This window comes from Aotus nancymaae, unplaced genomic scaffold, assembly GCF_030222135.1.
Source record: "Aotus nancymaae isolate 86718 unplaced genomic scaffold, 86718_ANA_hifiasm-v0.15.2.pri h1tg000036l, whole genome shotgun sequence".
Lineage (NCBI taxonomy): Eukaryota > Metazoa > Chordata > Mammalia > Primates > Aotidae > Aotus > Aotus nancymaae.
In genome coordinates, this window is record NW_026988450.1 from 58,414,539 (window position 1) to 58,437,283 (window position 22,745).

At 35.2% G+C, this 22,745-nt stretch overlaps 1 protein-coding gene across 1 annotated transcript in view; it reads left to right on the forward strand.

Annotated features, from left to right (window-relative positions):
- Positions 1 to 22,745, forward strand: part of PKHD1L1 (PKHD1 like 1) — a 151,828-nt gene that overhangs the window by 118,779 nt on the left and 10,304 nt on the right. The window contains exons 61-73 of the mRNA XM_064384533.1: positions 367 to 496; positions 1,294 to 1,415; positions 3,141 to 3,231; positions 6,345 to 6,493; positions 6,576 to 6,698; positions 7,268 to 7,379; positions 7,466 to 7,582; positions 9,952 to 10,117; positions 11,141 to 11,373; positions 11,576 to 11,743; positions 14,589 to 14,746; positions 16,882 to 17,017; positions 19,864 to 20,208. Of these exons, the coding sequence (XP_064240603.1) occupies positions 367 to 496; positions 1,294 to 1,415; positions 3,141 to 3,231; positions 6,345 to 6,493; positions 6,576 to 6,698; positions 7,268 to 7,379; positions 7,466 to 7,582; positions 9,952 to 10,117; positions 11,141 to 11,373; positions 11,576 to 11,743; positions 14,589 to 14,746; positions 16,882 to 17,017; positions 19,864 to 20,208 (2,050 nt within the window). The remainder of the gene's footprint in view (positions 1 to 366; positions 497 to 1,293; positions 1,416 to 3,140; positions 3,232 to 6,344; positions 6,494 to 6,575; positions 6,699 to 7,267; positions 7,380 to 7,465; positions 7,583 to 9,951; positions 10,118 to 11,140; positions 11,374 to 11,575; positions 11,744 to 14,588; positions 14,747 to 16,881; positions 17,018 to 19,863; positions 20,209 to 22,745) is intronic.

Consider the following 22,745-nt stretch of genomic DNA (forward strand, 5'->3'; position numbering starts at 1 on the left):
AAGTATTATTTTTTGTAATTTAAAAAACCCTACTCATCATAAACTTCTGAAAAAATAATTTTTAGCACCTTAGCATTTTATAAATGAAAATAGAAATATAAATGTATAGAAAAGCACTTAAGAATTTTAAAATCTGCATTTAACGTAAGCATATATATTTAATCTATCTAATAATTCATATATGTGGAAATTTCCATATTTTATATATGGTTAAAAACTTATGAAGAAATCATCTTTAAGAGAAAGTGAATTGAGTATTGATTATTGATCAAGGTTTGTTTATTGAAAATCGTTTACTTCATTTTTTTCTTTAAATATATTATAATTTTATTTTAAAAATTTTCACTGTATCCCAATGTTTTATAGATTCAAGAACATGGCTCATCTTATATTCGAGGCTGTGCTTTTCACCATGGTTTCTCTCCAGCAATTGGTGTATTTGGGACAGATGGATTGGACATAGATGACAACATCATTCACTTTACAGTGGGAGAAGGTAATATAATAATAAATAAATAATATTTTGGTCCAAATTATTAACTGTAAACTCTAGAGACAAGCTGCCCAATTGATCTTTCTGTGAGGATGGAAATGGTCTATATGTATGCCATCTAATATAGTAATTACTAAGTCACATGTGTCTATTGAGCACTGAATTATGGCTAGGAGCTGAATTGTCACTGAGGAACTGAATTTTTAATTTTAATGGTACATAATTGTACTTAACTTACATTTAAATAGCCACATATTGCTATGGCTATCATATTAGACACTATAGCCTTATAACATGGAAGCATTTTCAACAGACCACATGCTTATATGAGTTATCTAATCACTAATTATTTAAATTTTTATGACTTTTAAAATACTCCTCACATATCAATCACAAATATTATTACAAAAAAAGGCTATATACAATAATAGCCTTTAGGTATTATTGTATATAATATACCATCTTTAGGTATATTACATTGATTTTTGTCAGTGTAAAGTATAATAAACTTGTTTAATGTATACAAAAGCTGTGGGTGTGTTTAAATAAAATCTGAGATGGACCCTGTGAATCCACATAATTAACAAGTGCACCAGAAGATTCTAATTCAGGTAGTTTATTAAAGAGGTAGAGTTCATTATCAAAGAGTTCAGAGGACTCCTTCAAAAATCTCAGATGATCATTTGTCAGGCTTAAAGTAGAAAAATAATTTTATGGAAAAATCTAAACACATTACCCATAATAGTCATTTCAAATTGACTTATGTATTTTGGGGATTTTCTTTTCTTTTTTTTTAACAGGCATAAGAATATGGGGGAATGCCAACCGAGTCCGAGGGAATTTGATTGCTCTTTCAGTTTGGCCAGGAACCTATCAGAACAGAAAAGATTTAAGTTCAACTCTCTGGCATGCAGCAATTGAGGTAGTGAGAACAAACTTAGAATTTTACTAAATTATAATTTATAATTAATTATATCAGTTATTAAAAGATATCTGATAAAATACGCTAACTAAAAGAATGAATGCACTTTTAAAAAGATGATGTAAGTTTCGATAGCCATTGGTATTTTTTCTTTCTGTTGATGTTCATTGGTTTAAATAGTTCTCTTACCTCCTTTCTTCTCCAACATTATTTCAAGTTCCAGCACAGAGTCTCTTTTGCTGCTACTCAACTGAGTGCTTTGGGCATATTACTACTTAATTCTGGATTTAGTTTCCTTTCTAAAAATGAAAATAGACAATGGAGTCTCTAAAATACTTTTCTCATCTAAAATTGTCATGATTATATATGCAAGGTTATTTTACTTATCTGATATTACTAACTGGAACCTTCTTGTTCCCATGAAGTTTTTTCATTTACTATAGGTGTTTGTTTAGATATAGAGTAAGTTTGTTTAGATATAGAGTAAGATTACAAACAAGAAAAGAGAAAGTGGAGAAGATAGCTTTCTCCTATTTTATCCTCCTATGACATAGAATCAAAAGAAACTAAAAATAGTTCTTTTTGAAAGATGCAATAAGGACTGAGTATTGCTTTTGTGCAACTATTAATTATTACCTTAAGGTAAAATCTGAAAGCTGAAATTTAGTATTCATTTATGAGGTAAAAAATATTCTCTTTTCATCTATTTATAAATATCAAATGTCAATTCCAAATCTTTAAAATTATCTATGGCTTTTGAAAGAAAATGTACTTAATTAACATTATGAATTTCACATGACTATTTTTTATCAGAATCTTTAAAAATAAGTGTGTTTAATATGATTGCAATTTTTGACTGTTTTGCTGACACCATAGGCAGAAACAAAATGTGTGCTCTATGCTTCCATTTTTTGCCACTTTGACTTGGCTTATAAAAATAAAATTGTTTAGCAATTATCTAACACTCATGCTAACCTACTTTGTGATTATTAACAAATGTTATGTAAACTAGTCAGTGTCTCCACTGAATCTTATGGTCTACTCTCATTGCCTTACTTGTCTTTTTTTCAAATTGGTAACGAAGCGTAACTAAAAAGAGCCTGTAAAAAGAGCTTGCACCTGGAATCCTAGCTACTTGGGAAGTTGAGTTAAGAGGATTGTGAAGCTTAGGAGTTTGAGACCCACCTGGGCAACATAGAGAAACCCTGTCTCAAAAAAAAAAAAAAAAAAATATATATATATATATATATATATATATATATATATATATAAATTTATGTATACTTTTATATAAATATATATTTATATTAATCATATATACAAATATATATAAATATATATTTATCACTTTTTCAGTGATCGCAAATTCCTGAAAAGTGTCAACATTGTTGTTACTTTGTTATAATACTGGAATTTGTCCTGTGCCTTGTAAAGTTTAAGCCGCATTCAGTGGATTTCATGACTGAAATAGGAAATAATCTCTTTAATGTAGTTTTTAAATTAAGTCCAGGGTATAGTACCTAGTGATAGTTTTACACCAAGAACGTAGTATAATTTCAATACATCATTTGTAATTAAGTTTGAATGGGGTAAATAATAAATTAATTTTTTCCTCTTCAAAATATAGTTATAATTAAAGGTTTTCATAAGTACATTGTCATATGCTTACTCTCTATATAAATGCTTACTAGCCTGATGCAAAGTGTTTATTTATTGTTGCACTAGATAAATGGAGGGACCAATACAGTTTTGCAGAATAATGTAGTTGCTGGCTTTGCAAGAGCAGGATACCGCATTGATGGTGAACCTTGCCCAAGTAAGTCTTTTAAACTATTGCTAAAACTAGGAAATAACCTGTCCAAAATTGTTAGAAATAAATAATTATTGTTTGTTAGTTCAATATGTAATATATTTTTCTTCTGGGCACTGAAATAACAAGATAAATTATTTCAAGATAACATTGGATCTAAAAAAAAAATGAATAGGTTTCTAAGGAAAACTTTATTTTCCCAAGTTTATGATCCCAAAACTCCAACAGCAACTTGAGTTCTTGGTTTGGTTGGAATTGGGATAGTAAGTGCCTCATCCCACTAACATTTTTACAAAAACAGCACTTATTATGGAGATACATGCCGACATATGCCATTATTTTAACTTCTGGTTTAATAAAATGAATGCCCACTATTCAATATGTTAAACCTGCATGGATCAAAAAGTCAATGAACATGAACAGACACTTCTCAGATATAGATTTCTCTATATTAGGTTAGTAAAACTTAAGAACTAACTGAACATCTACTCTTTTGGCAAGGCTGTAGTGTAGGGAAAGCAAAACATTTATACATTGCTGTTTGAAGGACAGAACAATGTAATCTCTACTTAGATTAACATGACAACATCTACCAAAATCACACGTGCATTTCCTTTGACTTGGCATTTCCACTTCTATGAATCTAGCTAGCAGTTGCCTTTACAAACTTAGAAAATTATTTATAAACAAGGTTATTCATCACAGCATTGTCTTTACCGGCAGAAAACCAAAAGCCACCTTGTGTCCCACAATGGTAGAATAGTTACATAAAGCCAGACAATGGAACACTAGACCACTCTAAGAAAGAAGGCAGAAGAGTTCAATGTATTGATATGAAGAAATCTCTAGACTATTCCTAAGTGCTAACTGGAGAGTGCTAAATAGTTTATATAATGCTGTTTTAGGTATAGTGCATATAAAATATGTTTTGTGGAAGAAAGGGAAGGAATAAGAATGTATATGGTATTTGTATTTACATAAGGAAACACTGAAAGTATAAAAATCATAGGAATTGGGAACAAGGGGACTCCATACTTACAACTGTATACTTTTAAAATAACCTCTATATTAAATTATTACCAGATCAAAAAAGTAAAATATATAATAAATCTGCAGACTTTACCACTCAAGAAATTTAAAGGAAGTTAAAGAAAATGGGACTTTCTCTGAGAAATGTGTGTCCTTTCCAGAGTTGATTTTAAAACAAATATCAGTATAGTTACTTTTTAACAGCTTTATTTGTTATGATTTATATAGCATAAAATTCACCTTTTGAAAAATATACTAGTTAATAAATTTGTTTTTAAGATTTTTTGAATCAGCATTTTTTTCTGTCAGTGCAAACATTTTTACACTTAAGCTGGTTTTATTCTTGTGCAAAATACATTTTGAAGGAATAAAAACTACTTTGTCAACATAACTGATTCCTTGATATATACTTTTGTTAAATATTTTAGTTTCCAACAGTTTACAGTGGCTTTTCTTTGACTTAAAATTTTAATATATGTAATTTCTTTACAACTTCAATGAAGTTATCCTTATGGGTTTTTCAACATCAAAATATGATCTTTGAATATGAATATTTACTACTATGTATAATGTTATGTAATGCATTTTTCACTATGTTGATATTCCTAAATAATTGAGACTATTTATAAGGAGATTTTGGAGTTATAGCAACTGAAATTTGAAATATTACAGAGGAATGAAGGGTTTACGTTTCTATAATGGTACATCAATTTATTTGATCTATCTCCCAGAAAAGAGTCTAGGAAGCTGGGGAAAGTGATATATACTTGGTTCAAGGGTCAAACCCTACTTGTTCATGCATCTATACTGTGTAACTTTAAGGGAGAGAAATGTAAAAATCTTCTTGCGCAGGAAAATTATCAAAACCAGGAAGATCATAAATAAAATGTAAAACCCAAGGGACTAGGAAGAAGGGAAAATCAATGGAAGATAAAAGGAAACAGATACCAAGGAACCTGAACAGGAGAGCTGGAATTAAGCACAATTTAGGAGGTGGTGCTGCTCTTTATAGGCAATACCCCAACTCATGCCTGTTTAGAGGAGGGAGTTATTAAGGTTATTGAACTGAGTTGGACATAAGTAAAACTTTCATTAAAATCCACTTTGTTCTACAATTAATAAAGAGTATAGTTGCCATTTGTTGCAGGTATTTGCTAGGCACTTTATATGGGTTATTTCATTTTATTTTGAAACAATTCTGAATTAATAATGAAAACATTTCACATATGAGGAAACTAAGGTCCTAAAAGGTTAAACAACTTTCCCAAGCTGATGCATACACCAATTGTTAAAATATTTAAAGAGCACCTATCTCTCTACTACCTTTTAGGTTCCAAGAAATGATGGTGAATTAGCTAGGCACAATGTCTTCTCTCATTAAGCTTACATCTTAGTAGGAGAGAAGAGATGGATAATTAACAATAAAATATCAAGTGAAAGGAATTTTAACTGCAATGTAAAGTGATGGAGCTGTTATTTTGAATCAGGTATTAAGGGAAGGTCTTTTAAGGAAGTGACATTTAGCTTGAAAATGGAATGGCCAGAAGGACACAGCAATGGAAAAATGTTCAGAGGCAGCATTTCATAGACAGAAGCTGTACCATTGTGTTTCAAGTTTAGGCTTATTTATATCTAAATCCCACGCTCTTTCTAATATAATTAATGTTTACTTTAATCAGATAAAATAATGCAAGGGTGTTAACACTAAACTTTTGGAAATGACTATACAGTTATTTCAAGTAACAGTGAAGAGACTAGACAAGAGTAAATACTAAATAGAATAAACCAGGTGAGGTAGGGCATGCCTGTAGTCCCAGCTACTCAGGACGCCAAGGCAGGAAGATGGCTTGAGTTTGAAACCAGTTCAAGCAACATAGTGAGACTCCATCTCGAAAACATTTAAAGAAAAATACTAAATAGATTGAACCATAAATGGCAGAGCCATAAAAGTATTTGATCATATTAAACCTGATATCAGAATTATATATGTAACTTTGAAAGAGTTTTGTTAACTTTAACTGATACTGTTTATTAATACTGTATGACATGAATTATAATATTAATTCTCTGGTTCTATCTTTCCTTCCAAGGCCAGTTTAATCCTGTGGAAATGTGGTTTGACAATGAAGCCCATGGAGGTTTATATGGGATCTATATGAACCAAGATGGCCTTCCTGGATGTTCTCTTATACAAGGATTTACCATTTGGACATGCTGGGATTATGGAATTTATTTTCAGGTAAGTGTGATTAAAGATGGTGATTCTTTGTTTTCTTTTATGATTGTCCTTAGTATTATGTAACCTGCAAATTCTATTGCAGACCACAGAGAACGTGTACATTTATAATGTGACCCTGGTTGACAATGGAATGGCGATTTTTCCAATGATTTACTTGCCAGCTGCTATATCACACAAAATTTCCAATAAAAAAGTACAAATTAAGGTAAGAAATTAATACAGCCACATCATGGAGACAAAAAATAACTCAGAGAAGGGCAGAATTATTGAAGCACTAATAAGAATAATCTCCTTGACTTCTATCTCTGTTTCGCCCACATCTCCCTCCCTGCCTTGCTCCCACTGCCCTCTGCCTACAAACTGTTCATTCTTATGTTTCCTCCTCCCTTTCCTTCCCTCTTCTTGCTTATCACTTGCAAATCTTGCAGTAAATTTTCACTTCCTCTATGAAGTTTTTTTCTGAGCCCACTTAGGTGGTAATGACACTTCCTCCACTTTTTTGCTCCTACTGTTCCCTGGATATGTTTCCATCCCAGAAACATAAGATGTCATTATATATGATTATTTACATGTCTTTCTTCCCTCTCCCATTCTCAGTGTCATTCCAGTAGGGGGTAGCAATCACATCTTTTTCATCTTTGTTTAATGAATGATCCACTTTTTGAATTTATAGTTTGTGTTTTCCTACAGTAGAATTCAGTATTATTCATTATCATGTTTTCTTTTAGTAAGAGCTATTATTAATGCTATATTGTTTGGCTTATTTCTAAACAGAGCTCATTAATTGTTGGAAGTAGCCCTGGGTTTAATTGCTCTGATATCCTAACTAATGATGATCCCAATGTTGAACTCACTGCTGCCCATCGGAGTCCTAGATCTCCATCAGGTGAAAAATTTGGAACTTTAATGTTGGTGTTCATATGAGTGCATATTCAGTTTTCATTAATTTTTTTTTTTTTTTTTTGGTAAAAGGTGGGAGAAGTGGGATTTGTTGGCCTACCTTTGCTTCAGCTCATAACATGGCACCACGAAAGCCCCATGCAGGGATCATGAGTTACAATGCCATCAGTGGCCTTTTGGACATCTCAGGCAAGTACATAGTCTTCTACAAATCTTCTCAATTAATTTCTATAAAGAATATATAGATGATAACTAATAATGTTTCATTGTTAGTAAAAAATTATTTAAGTGAATTTTGATAGGAATCTGCCTGAACATCCAGTCTACTTCTAGGCCCCTTGTCAACCAGTTAAGCCACTCATCACTACCCAGGAGTCCATATTTATCCTTACCTTGGATCAGTTCTTTCTCCACAAAAAGTAGATGACCCTGTGTATGACCCAAATTTCATTTTTGAGCCTTTGACTTACATTTTTCTCACAACATGTCATGGAAATTTGGGCATTTTACTTAATGTGGGCCATCACTATTTCCAAACTTCTAAAAGTCATTCCAGCAACGTATTAAAACTGGCCATACTAGAGTATAATTCCCTTGGAACAGGTCCTGTGGAAGAAGAGATTTGTCTTGTAAGGCTCTGTTGAGGTCCCTGATGATTTCAAGCAAGTATAGCAGGAAGTTACTCTCTAATAAGAAGGAAATACCATTTATAGGCATCCAGAGCATTCAGCACATTCTGAGACTTCAAGGTTCAAGTGCCTCTTCCCATATACCTCCATCTAACTTAGCATCCCACTTTATTTCTGTCAGGGCCCTGGCTTTGATGTAGGGGATTTGGTAGGGCTCAGAACACAACCATCTCTTAAGTTGTAAAGTTCTGCTAATCTTACACTGAGATCCTGAAACTTGCTTTGAATTTATGATTGACCACCATAGCTTTCATTTTCTTTATTCAAAGCATCAATGAAGTAGAAGCACTAATGGAATTCCTATACAAGTGGCTTATTGAAGGTATGCTCCCAGGAGAAAGGGAGTGAGAGAAGTATTAGAATAGCGCAGAGGAAGGAGCTAAGCAAGGATATGACCTCAACTGAAGTCCAGCTTCTTCTGCCTGATACTTCAGAGAGCTGTGAAGTATAAATTGTGCCAAATATTTTTCTCACATGGAGGCAAAAGGTTCTTCCATATCTCTTGTCAGTTAGGCATGGCTACTTGTGGTAGTGGAGGGGAGTACACAATCTCCCAAGTGAGGGAACTCTCAAGTGGCTCAGGGTAATTCTTTAGAGAAGATAACAGCTGGCCAGGTATGTGTGGTGGCTCATGCCTCTAATCCCAGTACTTTGGGAGGCTGAGGTGGGTGGATCACTTGAGGACAGGAATTTGAGACCAGCCTGGCCAATATGGTGAAACTCCATCTTTACTGAAAAAATATAAAAATTAGCCAGGTGTGGTAGCAGGCATCTGTAATCTCTCACGCCACGGCACTCCAGCCTGGGTGACAGAGTAAGACTCTCTCAAAAAAAAAAAAAAGAGAGAAAGAAAGAAACAAACAAAAACTAGAAGACAGCAGCTAGAGTGGTTTGCAGCCAATACTTTATAGGAGGAGGTAGGGATTGGGTGCACTGGCTCAGTAAAAGAGATCTGGGCAGGGCACAAACAGCATCTGCTACTTTGATATTTTATTAATACTCATCCACAGGTTCATATTCCTGTATACAGACTCTTCTTAGGGGAGAGTATAATTAAGAAGGGTCATAGATAAAACATAACTGATTTAAGAATTTTAGAGGTCACCTTTTGCTTTTTTGTTTAGTTATTGGATTTTTAAGTACAATAGAGATTAAGTTTCTGAATCTAGTCAATTTTATCTTTTAGCCACATAATATATACAAAGAAGCCAAGAGAAAAATAATGTTTCATTTATCTTAGCTGCATAATAACCCCCCCAAATTTAGAGTCTATAAACAACCATTTAGCTCATGATTCTGTAGATTGGCAATTTGGGCTTTGTTCAGCTGGGTGATTTTTCTGCTGGTCTCACCTAGGCTTGTCCATTAGATACCATCAGTTTACAGGATGGCTATGGGCTGGTTAATCTAGGATAGCCTTACTTCCATCTCTGGTAGTTGGTGCCTGCTGACAGTTGGTGCTGCCATTAGCTGGGGTGATAGGAGTGATGTTTCCCAGGCTTACTCATATGTTGGAAGTCACAGAAGCACTAAGCACTAACGGTTTCCCTGGAGCACTAAGAAAGAGCAAGCTCCAATATGCAAGCACTCTCCAGATCTCTGTTTATGCCGTGATTGCTATCGTCCCATTGACCAAACCAAGTCACATGGCCAATCCAAGAGAAAATGTGGGAGAGCATTACCCAGTAATATGGATATTGGGAGGCAACAAGCTACCACAAAGAGTGGCAGACTTATTTACCATATCGGGTAAGAGCTCCTTGTTTTGGTAGTGACAAAAGATGTGTTTGGCAAAATGTGCATGAAATAAATCTGATTTTACCACTTTCTTTAGAGAAAATAATCACTTTTCTATTATTTATGTTTTAGGTTCAACATTTGTTGGATTTAAGAATGTTTGTTCAGGGGAAACTAATGTTATATTTATTACTAACCCTTTAAATGAGGATTTACAACATCCAATCCATGTGAAGAATATAAAACTGGTTGATACTACTGAACAATCAAAAATATTTATACATAGGCCTGATATAAGGTAAAATACATAAAATAAAATAAAATAAAAATTTGCTGGGTGTGGTGGTGTGTACCTGCGGTCCCAGCTACTCAGAAGGCTGAGGCAGGAGGAGTGCTTGAGCCCAGGAGGTTGAGGCTGCAGTCAACTATTATCACACCATTGCACTCCAGCTTGGGCAACAGAGACCCTGTCTCAAAAAAAAGTAGGTACCTCTTCAGACAAATGCAGTATTTCACAAATAGTTTGACTTCATCTGATTTTGCTTTGCTGACAGCCCAATACTTACTCCTTTAATTATTGTTGAATTCAGTTGAACAATCAATCAACACTTTAGATAATTCAAGATGAGGCCAAAATACCATCTACATTTGAACTTCATGATAAAGTTATCTTATCTCTTATTGTTATCTATAAAAGAGTTACTAAAATATGTAGCATAATAAATACAATCCAAGTATATTCGTATATCCATAAACAAAGGTCTATAAGAATATATACTAAACTGCAATTGGTGATGAGCCTAAAAGCTTAGAATAGGAAGGTGAAAGAGATTGGGCTTTTAATAAATCTTTAGATTATTTTATAGTAAGCAATACTTTCATAATTTTTAAAGACAAGAAGGAAGGGAAATAATGATAAAGACTTCCCTCCCAACAACATGGATTTTAAATGTCCTGTAGAACAATAATCATTCACCTGCTCTCTAGAGCAATGTTAGTATATTTTGAAGAATGCATAAATAAGAAATCTGTCATTCAACAATAGATAGAATAGAAAATTGGAATTCTGATTTTATATCCCACAGGTATGACTTGTCCTTTTAAAATGTTAACAAATTCATAATCATAGACCAAAACAACGCAATGAAAAAGCAGACCTCATTACAATGCTAATTACATAGGCTACTTGGTCCTGCTTTGAAACCTCTCTGAAATAAGATTCAATCAATCAATTTTTTTGATACCCTCTTAGCAAATATTCAAGTATATTCATACTGCTCTCTAGAAACAATGAACTGAATCATTCAACTTTTCTCCACAGTAAGGTCAATCCATCTGATTGTGTAGACATGGTTTGTGATGCCAAAAGGAAATCTTTTCTTAGAGACATAGATGGCTCCTTTCTGGGGAATGCTGGTTTTGTGATACCTCAAGCAGAATATGAATGGGATGGAAACAGCCAACTAGGAATTGGAGACTACAGAATCCCTAAGGTGATGCTCACATCCTTGAATGGAAGTAAAATTCCTGTCACTGAGAAAGCACCTCATAAAGGTTTGTTGGATATTATTCTGTTGTTAGGCCTTAAGCTCATGAAACAAAATATGTGTTTTATTTTTAATGACTTATGTACTCAACCAATAACTTATATTTTCTACTTCTTAAACTTGCATAACGAGAAAAAGATATTATGAGGATTTTGTTTTTACAAACAGATTCTGTATTATTGCTAAAATGTATATACATTTGTTTCTAGGAATTATTAGAGATTCAACCTGTAAGTACATCCCACAGTGGCAGAGCTATCAGTGCTTTGGGATGGAATATGCATTGATGGTTATTGAAAGTCTGGATCCTGACACAGAAACTCGAAGAATTTCCCCAGTGGCTATAATGGGCAATGGTTATGTAGATCTCCTTAATGGTAGGTATTTAATAAGCGTAAACTAGAGTTCCTAAAAACATTTGCTTGTTATTAGATGCATGAAGCCATCTCATAAATTTTTTGCCACACACAGCTAGCAAATATCAGGCCTTCTTTGCCTTCCATTTCTAAGAATGAGCAGGCTGGGCACCATGGCTCACACCTGTAATCCCAGCACTTTGGGAGGCCGAGGTGGGCAGATCACCTGAGGTTGGGAGTTCAAGACCAGCTTGACCAATATGGAGAAACCCCATCTCTACTAAAAATACAAAAATTAGCTGGGCCTGTAATCCCAGCTACTCAGGAGGCTGAGGCAGGAGAATTGCTTGAACCCAGGAGGTGGAGGTTGCAGTGAGCCGAGATTCACCATTGCATACCAGCCTGGGCAACAAGATTGAAACTCCATCTTATAAAAAAAAAAAAAAATGAGCAATGTGCAGGAGAGAGACTTGATGTTGCAGTATCTCATTCAGTAAAGCAAGGACAGTTATTTAAAATTGGCCATTGGCCATTGAAATAAAAGGAAGAAGGAGGGGAAGAGGTATGGAGAGGAAAGCAAGAAGGAGACAGGTTATTTGTGGAGTGATCTTCATACCTTTATTGATAAGGTAGTATAAATATTTTGAAGAAAAAATGGGTCCAGGTATCTCCAAAACATACAATTTGCCTAATGTATATTAAAAGTTGATAATGTGTTATTTGGAATACTTGACAAGCAGTATTCTCAGCTTGCTCATTTTTTATTCTCATGAATCTTTGGAAGACTTACCTTGCCATCAATGTGTTTTCATCTCTGATTCCTTTGATTGTCAAGACCAATCTGGTCAAGCTCCAGAGTCAGGTTTCTTCCATTCTGGTCTTAGGAGGCTGTAGCAGAGAGGGAAGGTAATGGTCTCCATGAGGATGCAGATCAGCTTAGGAGAACAATGCTTTTGGAATGACTAAGATGAATTTCTAAAAGGTACTGAAAACACAGGACAGAGATTCATTGTATATCCCTGAAATGACACCAGGGGCTCAAAACTTAGTCCCTAAACAGGCTTAGATTTATGTGCTGAAAGTGCACATAGCTTGGATTAGTTGGATTTCTGTGCCCTTGTAGTGTCATATCATGTACTAAAATATTCTAGAATTCAATAAAATAGCTAATATTCAACAAAATTATAAATGCTTTAAAAACTGTTTACAAGAATAGAATGAACTAAATCAGGAGTATTCCAAAGTTTCATAATTTTAGGGCTCTCTTCACTTCTCCCACCGCAGTGTGTGCTATGCCTGGTTTCTGTGACCTGTGGTCAACCCAGTTTCAGATGCTGCTTTTTGGATTTTACAAAGCAGAGATCATGAGAACAATTTTAAAACTGTCAATGAATAATGGAGTAACTGAGGAGATGTTTTCAAATTGCTCTGTTTTATACAGTGGAGAAAGCTTTCATGGTTTTATTCTTTTATTTCTCTTTTCTGGCAAGCAATAAAAGTTTTCCATTTACAGTAGTGACAAGGCATATTTCTTCAATATGAATTTAAATTTTAAAAAGTGACTATCAATTTAAAGAAGTCTTATGTAAATGATAGCAGCACAGAAAAATCATGAAGGTATTACAAGAATCACTGAAGCTTGGGATGCGCTATACTAGATGGGGAAAAAAATTCCTCAAGATAAAAGTTACAGAATACTACTGAAGTTTCCTTTTGAATATTAATATTAAATTTTATTTATTTTAAGAATATGACTTTTTGTCACTTTAAATTTTTGTTATACATAGATATTTCTTTATGTTTGTTTTCAAAACCCACAAAGAAGGTGTATTTAAAAGTAGGATTTATATTTTATATGCTAAGGAAAAGGTTAGGCTCTACATAGCTTTAGAAGTTTATATTGATTTAAAATTTGATTAAAGTTTATTTATAAATATTGATAATGCTTCCATGTAAGCTAGGAAATTCAGCAAACCTAATGAATAAATACATCAATAAAAGTCATCATTCCATATTTCACTCAATGTTTTATATATGTATAATCTCAGCCACTTTAAAACTAAGTGAAATAGAGAAGCTTGTTATGAAAGTCATTTTAAACCTGCTCAGAAAATGTTTGGATTCAGGTAGAAAAGCATTCATTATCTCTTGGCTTTCTAGAGGGTTCGATAGAGTGTTATTTCTTAGGTGGCTTCAGTTCATTAATGAAGTCAACAATCTTCAACAAAAATTTCTTAAATTAAAATTAAAATGGAGGAAGATTAATGACTTGATTAGACAAATGTGTTTGTTGAATTTACAAATTAACTAATTTAAAAAAATGAGTGCATGAGTGAAAAAACAAACTATGAATCAATGGTTCAGACATTCAAATGTCCATGTTTTCCAGGTACAGAGCCTATTGTTAACAAATTAACTCTGTTATGGCACATTTCCTAACAAAGAGCCTGAGAAATTTCATTTCCCACTCAAGCTTATATTTGGTAGAGAGGAGAAATGATCAAGCATTTTCTTCCTCGTCATGTGGCCTAGGCTTGAATATTATCATTAAAGTAGAGATGGATGCAAATCTATTTCTCTCAGTGACCCTCCAGTACAAATTCGTATTAACACATTAATGTACCCTTGTTAGCCTGGCCAGTGTAAAAGTAAGAATGATAGGAAGAAGTTTCTTCCCTTCCTTCCCTTTTGAGCCAAGGTTTGAGAAAGAGCTTAGCTGGCTGGGTAACAGTGGATCGGTAATAGGTATAAATGCTGAACTTGCATTTGAATTTGATCACTGCAATTTATTTTTAATACAATTACCTTCATATTTTATACTAATGCATGCTACTGGAATATGTGCTTTCATTTTGCATGAATTTAGGCCCACAGGATCATGGCTGGTGTGCTGGATATACATGCCAGAGAAGGCTGTCCCTGTTTCACAGCATTGTGGCTCTGAACAAATCTTATGAAATTTACTTCACTGGCACTAGTCCACAGAATCTTCGACTGATGTTGCTTAATGTTGACCATAACAAGGTAGGGCAGGATGTCTTAAGAGTTATTGCTGTTGATTATTTGCATATTACTTCTATCTGCTAAAACTAGTATCTCCTACCCTGTTCTCTCTCGCATTGTCAGCCTTACAGCTCATTTCCAAGGATGCATCAGGGTATCACTGAAATTATTATTAGCCTAGACGGTTTCCATCAGCCTGAAGGTAAAAGTACGAAGCATCACCACCATCCCCTTGCCAGATGCACTTGATTCTGGTGCTCCTTATTTGAGGCATGACAGTGATGCCTATGATTTGCATGATTAGCAAGCAAACCTGAATTTTTACATAAAAATAGGGTACATCCAAAACTGATCACTTGGAATTATATACTTATTCTTCCATGCTGCTATTATACATTATATATGTTATATATGTCTGAAGTACACTTTTGGAATTCAGATATTGCAGCATTTTATTTTAAATATCTTCAATAATGTCAAGTCTTTGCTAGAAACTGAACTCAGCCAGGATCGTTAAATTTATATATAATGGGAAAAGAGTATGAGTTGAAGCAGGAGTGTCATAATTTAGATTTTCTCTTTTTTAAGAATATGAGACTTCAAAGTCCCAGGGTGTTTTAATGTGAAGAAAGGATGCTGATAGGTGAAACAGAGAAAGGAGTAAGTAAAGGAGGTGCCTGCCCCTTCCCAGGCAGCAGCAGTTCCATCCCTTTGCTCCACACAAAACTTTGGAACCACTCTTGACTCCTCTGTTTTGCTCACATTTCTCATCCAATCCATGTGCAAACTCTTTTGAGTTCCTCTTCAAAACACCAGAATCTGCCCACTTCTCACCACCTCCACTGCTACTGTCCTGGTTGAGCCTTTCCTAGACCATGGTAATTGCCTCCCAATTCCTCTCTTTATTTCCACCTATGCCCTTCTAAAGTCTATTCTCAACTTAGTAGCCAGATACCTTGAGAATATGTTAGATCACATCTCTTCCATGCCCCAAACCCTGTAATAATTTCCCTATCGGTCTCTTTCAAAGTCAGAATCCTCACCATGGCCTGCGAAGCCATGGGAATCTCTCCCATCCCCCCACTCAGCTCCTTGCTGTTCCTAAGGACACCAAACATACTACCCCCTGGGCCTATGTTTCTGACGTTGCCTCAGCCTAAAACATTCTACTCTAAGTGGCTAAAGTTACCATCTTCTCAGATTTCACTTTCTCAATAGGCCTCCAAGATCACCCCTCTTTGCTTGGCTCTCCCAAGTTACTCGCACCCTGATTTACCTTTTTTTTTTGCCATGGGAGTCATCACCATTTAACATGTTTCATACTTTACCTTTTATTATTTCTACTATTTTTTTTTATCTCTCCTCCCTCTTGAATATAAGCTTAAAGAAGGCAGTGGCTCTTACCGCACTTAGAATATTGGATGGCTAAAATAGGAACTCAATTTTTCTCTTTTAAAAAATTAGAATACTCTAACTCTAAAAATGAGAATGGTGACTACAAAGTAATGTGACTGTTAATATTCTGAGCCTCTGAAGGCAATATCAAAAGAAGATTCCAAAAACTATGTATAGCTTATTAAACTCTGTATTAATCCTTTCCTGTTCTTGGAAAAGCCAGTCTCTTTATGATCATAGTCGATAACATGAAATGTAAGCAATATAAACATGGAAAATGAATAAAATTGAATCGGAGAGGATAGTTGGTTTGACTGAGTTTTATTAGTCTTTCTACCAAATTTTTCTCAGAGATAAGCATTTTTTTCCCCTAACCTTAAGTATCTAATTTTGTGTGGTTACATTATACAGAGCACTGCTAAGTCCCCCTTTTCCTGCTCCTGGTATTGAAAACCTGTTTTGTACTTTGTTGTCTTTTAAATGAACCATTTTTTAAAACTTAGAGATACTCCTCTAATAATTTCTCTTATTATACTTTTCTACTGAGAATCGTCAATTAGGGGTTAAGTTGTACTATCTGTATGAATGGTTGAATGTAAGCCCATTTTAAAATTTTAGTTCATCACTTATCCCAAATCCACAAAACTTAATTTTAATATATTGCAGAAAGAATACATAATTGAAGGACAGCTTAAGTGCTAAATTCTAGATATTCTATTTTGTTGCTTTCTTAAAACAAAACTTCCTTTTTTCTTAAATAGGCTGTTGTAGTAGGAATTTTCTTTTCCACACTTCAACGTTTGGATGTCTATGTGAACAGCTCACTGGTCTGTCCAAAAAATACAATATGGAATGCCCAGCAGAAACACTGTGAACTTAATACACTTCTGTACAAAGGTATTTTCTCAGCAAAGAGCAGTACACATGGAATGTGTATAACATTTTAAATGTCTTATTATTAATGTTTTTAATTCCTTATCTATTGGTGATACAGAAGAAAATAAGTTTTTCGCCACAGTCCACCAAATACTAAGATGTGTTTATTTGTAACATGAGTGTCCTGAAAGATCACTCCTAATGGAACTTACTTATCTGTGCACATGCAGATATGAGGTTTTGTTTATCATGGACATTTTTTGCTTCCTAAGAAAGCTTTCATTCTACATACATTGAGATCAGTCATTCCCATGTCCAGAAGAGATTTTGCTTAAAATTTTCACCTTATCTTGGCTTTACTTCTATTTCATAGAGGTTAGAGCCTAAATTAATTGGCAGTCATAAGAATTATTGCTAAGAAAGCTAGTATAACATCAGCTAAAGGCTGTGAAGTAAATATGATAAAAATTAACTCTTGATTTAAATGACACATATGGAAGAGAATAAACTTATTCATTAACTGATATTTGTAAAACCAGGATTTATCTCTACTTATGTAAGTCTTTTTGTTGAACAGGGTTCTAATGAGGCCAATAGTAAACATTCCATTTCACATGGCTACTTATCCTCATATTTTGATGTGATCCATCATCTTAGCTAACCATTATATAGATGTGTGTGGTAGATCATAATATGAGCTAGACTTGAGAGTATGAATGGGTAATCTGTATGCTGTACCATTTATAGAACAAATCCGATTCCTACTAATATCATGAATGCTAATAAACATGAATGTTTCCAGAGACATTACTATATGTCAGGCACTGGTCTACATGCTTTATATATAACTCATTGTTACTACATCATAGTAACTCTATGAGGTAAGCACAGATGAGTAAATTGAAGCATAGGAAGTAATTTGCCAAGACAGTGGTCTTAGTTCAGTCTGTCATAACAAAATACCACAGGTTGAATGGCTCAAGCAACAGAAATTTATTTTCTCTGGATCTCTGAAAGTCTGAGATCAGGGTGCCACATAGTCATGTTCTGCTGAGGGTTCTTTGCTTGGTTTGCAGATGGCCACTTTCTTCCTGTATCCTCACATGGCTGAGAGAGTGCAAGCAAGCTCTCTGGTGTCTCTTTTTATAAGGGCACTAATTCCATCATGAGGTCTCCCCCTTCATAATTGCATCTAAACCCTATTTCCTCCCAAAGGCTCTCATCTCCAAATATCATCATCTTGAAGGTTAGGGCTTCAACATGTGGAATCTGGGGACACAATCCAGTCCATAGGAGTCTCAAGCTTGTATGGCACACAACAAAGACTCAAAAGCAGTCTAGCTCTAAAACCCATATACTTAACCATTATGCTATATTGCCTCCTTTTAAATTAAGAAAATCAGCATTACTACTTTTTATACATAAATAACTGTCATGAACAAAATGACATTTATAGCTTAATTTTAATAAAATTTTCACTCTTTTCAAATAATACATATGGTACTGAGCACAATGTCATTCAGAGTCTGGAAAATAGAAACTATCTTCATAGGCAGATCGTTCCATTAACACATATTGAGCCCAGACAAATGCTGAATTGTGTAATTAGTAGTAGAATAAGACATTTGGCTTCTTACCACATTTCGTTGTGAGGCTCATTAGAAAAAAGAAATTAAAGTTTTAGAAAGAGGAAGGAATTTTACAGTAATGAGAAAAACAGAGCAGATAATAATAAAACATTTGTAAAACCCCAAAATATGTATAGATCCATAACACAGGGATATTGTTTTGTTCTCCGTAGACATAACGTAATGTCAAGATTTGATTATGCAGGTGCTGAAGAGCTGGAAAACAATTCCACCACTGCCCTCTTACAGATAAATATGTGTGTTATGGTAGAGGTGGTGGTATTTTTCTGAAACAGTGTTGCTTTTAAGTGAACTTTTGCTTTGGCACTTGGAATGCAAAACAATATCCCTGTGTTATGAACCTGTACATATTCTGGGGATTTCCCAAATGTTTTATTATCTTGGTCTCTGCTCCTTTCATTACTGTGAAATCCCTCTTCTTCCTAAAATTTTATTTTTCCTGGTGAGCCTCCCAATGAAAGTGGTAAGAAGCTACATATCTCATTCCACCACTATTACACAATTCAGCATTTGTCTGGGCTCAATATGTGTTAGTGGATTGATTAGCTCTTAGACATTGTTGATACTCTGCCATAAAATCATACATATATTCATTTATTATAATGATCTCAATCACTTTTGTAAAATTCAGTTCCCTAGCAGAATTTGTTTTGCATTAAGTAAAGATTTTTCAGGCTGAAATGTAAGCCTGTTTAGTTGGTATAAGATTCTTCTGAGATGTTTTAATATATACTTCATTTTTATTACACAGTTTTGTCCTTAGTTAAAATAGAAACACTGAATTGTAAATGCTCTTTTAAGAGTTGGCATATAGCACTGCATAAATTAGATGGCTAGTAAAGTTAAATTTATATTTTTAAATCACCAAATGCCTTCAGTCAAGGCTTTAAAATTATGAGCATGTGAATAGTGTTTCAAGTAAGTATAGGCTCCTGGGACCATAACTCAATTTGTTTCTCATTTATACTGTGTCTATATAGCTGATTAGTTTTAAAAACAAACAATGTGTAATGATTGTTTGTGGTATTTTTTAGAGGAGTGGCTTTAATTTCTCAAGTCAGTTCTGTAAGTGTTTTGGTTTTTAATAGGTATGCTTTCTTATGAAACAATGATAAAGTTGAATTTTTGGGGATTTTCTAAATTCAAACAAAGTAATTCATGTTGACTCTGATCATATAAAACACTTAGCTGTGCTGTTCTGCCTTTTTTCCTTCATAGACCAATTCCTTCCTAACCTGGATTCCGCTGTCCTTGGTGAAAACTACTTTGATAGAACCTACCAGCTGCTTTATCTTTTGGTTAAAGGAACTATACCTGTTGAAATCCACACTGCCACAGTGATATTTGTTTCTTTCCAATTACCTGCTATAACAGAAGATGACTTTTATACCTCTCACAATCTTGTTAGAAATCTTGCCTTGTTCCTAAAGATACCAAATGACAAAATCCGTATCAGCAAAATGATAAGAGAGAAGAGTCTGCGGAGGAAGAGATCCATGGGATTTATAATTGAAATAGAGATTGGAGACCCTCCTATTCAGTTCTTAAACAATGGCACCACAGGTATGAATAACAGGTGTTTGAGATGGAAGAATGCAATTACCAAATCTACATCCATAAATAACCCAATCAGGGCCTGATGAGCCAGGCTTCATCAACTCCACATCCTGAACCCTCTAAGCACCTAGAGACCCTTTTTCCTTCTTTGCTCCTATAATACCAAACTCTTTTGGAATTGGAAGGAAGATGAGCCTCTGTTTTGTTATTGTGGTGATTAGTATATTCAATAAAAGAATTTAATCTAATATAAAAAGATCTGGGAAGACCCACCTAAGCAAGTGACCTTATAGATAAGGGATTAAGGATGAAAATAGTCAATGAAAAGACAGAGGAAAAGGTGTTCAAGGCTATGGAAATTGCTGGTGAGAGTTTGGTGCATTTGAAGAGAGGAAACAGGTCCAATTGCTCTGGAGTAGAAGGAGCCAGGAAGGACAAGCTGCTGGAGGTGAAGCCGAGGGGTAGACAGGTGCTAGACATGGAGAGCTTTGGAAGTTAAAAGAAGGACTGTGAATATTTTCTTAAGAAAAAGAGGAGATATTCTTGGATATTCTGAGCATTGGAGCGGTGGATTAGACTTTCCACAGTAAAGTCACAGATTCACTCTAGCAAGGGCAGATGTGCAAGAACATAATCTGTCTTTATTTCCTATGATTGAGCTAATCATCCTTACCAGCCATCATCCCCTCCCTCTGTCCCTCACTTCCTATTTTTTATCAAAGATAAAAGATAAGCTCAACTGTCCCATCAGAGATATTTCTGCTGGCTTAAATCATTTCCTTAGGACGACTCAGTTTAGGCACTTGGGTAGATGTTCAGCTCTTCAAATTTTCTTTCTTTTCATCTGCTCCTTTCAAGTTGGGGTCTGAATACTAAGGGGCTGTCCTGGCCTCTGTCCTCATGTTATGGTCTTGTCTTCACAGCCTCTGCTACAGAGTGGGTCATCTTCTCTGCTCTACATATCCATCTCTTGAGGTGCTACTGAACTTTCCTGGTCTTCTGGCATGCAATAACATCCCCTGCTGCTAATCTGCAATCATGCCTTTGTCTTCAGTGGTCAAGGACAAGTACTCTGACCTACCCCTCCCCAAGAATAGGAGAGGCAGGTATCTGTCAGAGGAAGATCTACCATCCAGCTAATGAAGTTTAAGCTACAAGCCCCCTCACTGATACAAGTTCTGGGAGGCGCTTTCACTTTCAGTGCCCTAGGAGAAGTCTTCATAATGTGGTCAAATCATTGAATGTTATTATGAAAACTACAAAAGTACAATTTTTCTGCATTCCTTTTCCTAAAGAGAGCCTCCAGACGTGTATATACTGCAGTTCCACTAAGTTTGGATCTACCCTATCTACCTGTGTTCAGTCACTTTATTATTATACTCTATGGCTCTGTGTAAACCTGGGTACCAGGTGAAGCTCTCACTTTATGCCACTAGGGATCTTCACTCATTTTCCCAGGAGGTTTGTTTCTAGGCATTGACTCTATGCACCTACTACATTCTCACTCTGAAATTCTACCAGCTAAGCAGGCAGAAGTTTCTTCCACTGGGGGATAAGTCTGTGGGAAGGCTTGCCTGCGTGGATGGAGGTGTTTATAAACTCTTGGTTGGAAAAGCACAGGAAGCACAGGCTTGTGTTGCAACCAGATCTCCCATGATGTTCTCTGCCCAGAGCCATAGTTAACTTTTCTTCATCAGTTCTGTACTCACTTGGACTTACAGGCTCAGGGTTTGGACTTAGCATGACTTTGCCTGTTACTTTAGTCTAGGAGTTGTAGAGGGCCCATGGCACACATACAGATTACTCACCTACTCTTAGAAATCCCTTGTGAGCCCTTACGTGTCATGAGGTCCAAAATTTACCACACTAGCCACTAGATATCCAAAGAAACTGGGATTTATTTTCTGTATGTGACATACATTTCCACAGACATAATCCCTCCTACGCCCATCCACTTAAAGCAGTTTTAGCTTGTTAGATTTATCCAGACAGGTATAAGACCACTGAAGAATGTGGAAGTTAGGGATGGTGGGAGGGACAGGCTAATGGCATGTTTTCCAAACATAGACTGGGATAGGGTTTCAAGTCTGAAGGAGAACCCTACAACTTGGTGAATCACAACAAAATGTTGAGAAGTGGCAAGAAAGATGTTCATGTAGTTGTTCTCCCGGCTCCTTGTAGCTTTTACATAGTATTAGGATATCCAGAAATTCACAGATGACCTAGAAAGGGGTCACCTATATGTTAAGGCATTCTGAGCAGAGTTCTGGAGTCAGGAATAAGAGGCCTTCAAATTAAGGTCTTTGGTTTCTCGAGGCAATCAGCAGAAAGGAATGCCATCACATGTCTAACAGTCAGCAAGAACCTGTTAACAGTGCAGACCGGATCAGTCCTGCCATTCTGTGCCAAAAACCACTGAAGACAAAGTAGTAATAGTAGTGCACAGACATCAACTACTACTGCTACAGCTAGATACACAAGCCCTCAGACTTGGGGTGCCTAGTTGGAGAAGGCTGTTTCTGGAGGGAGTATGAGGAGAGGGA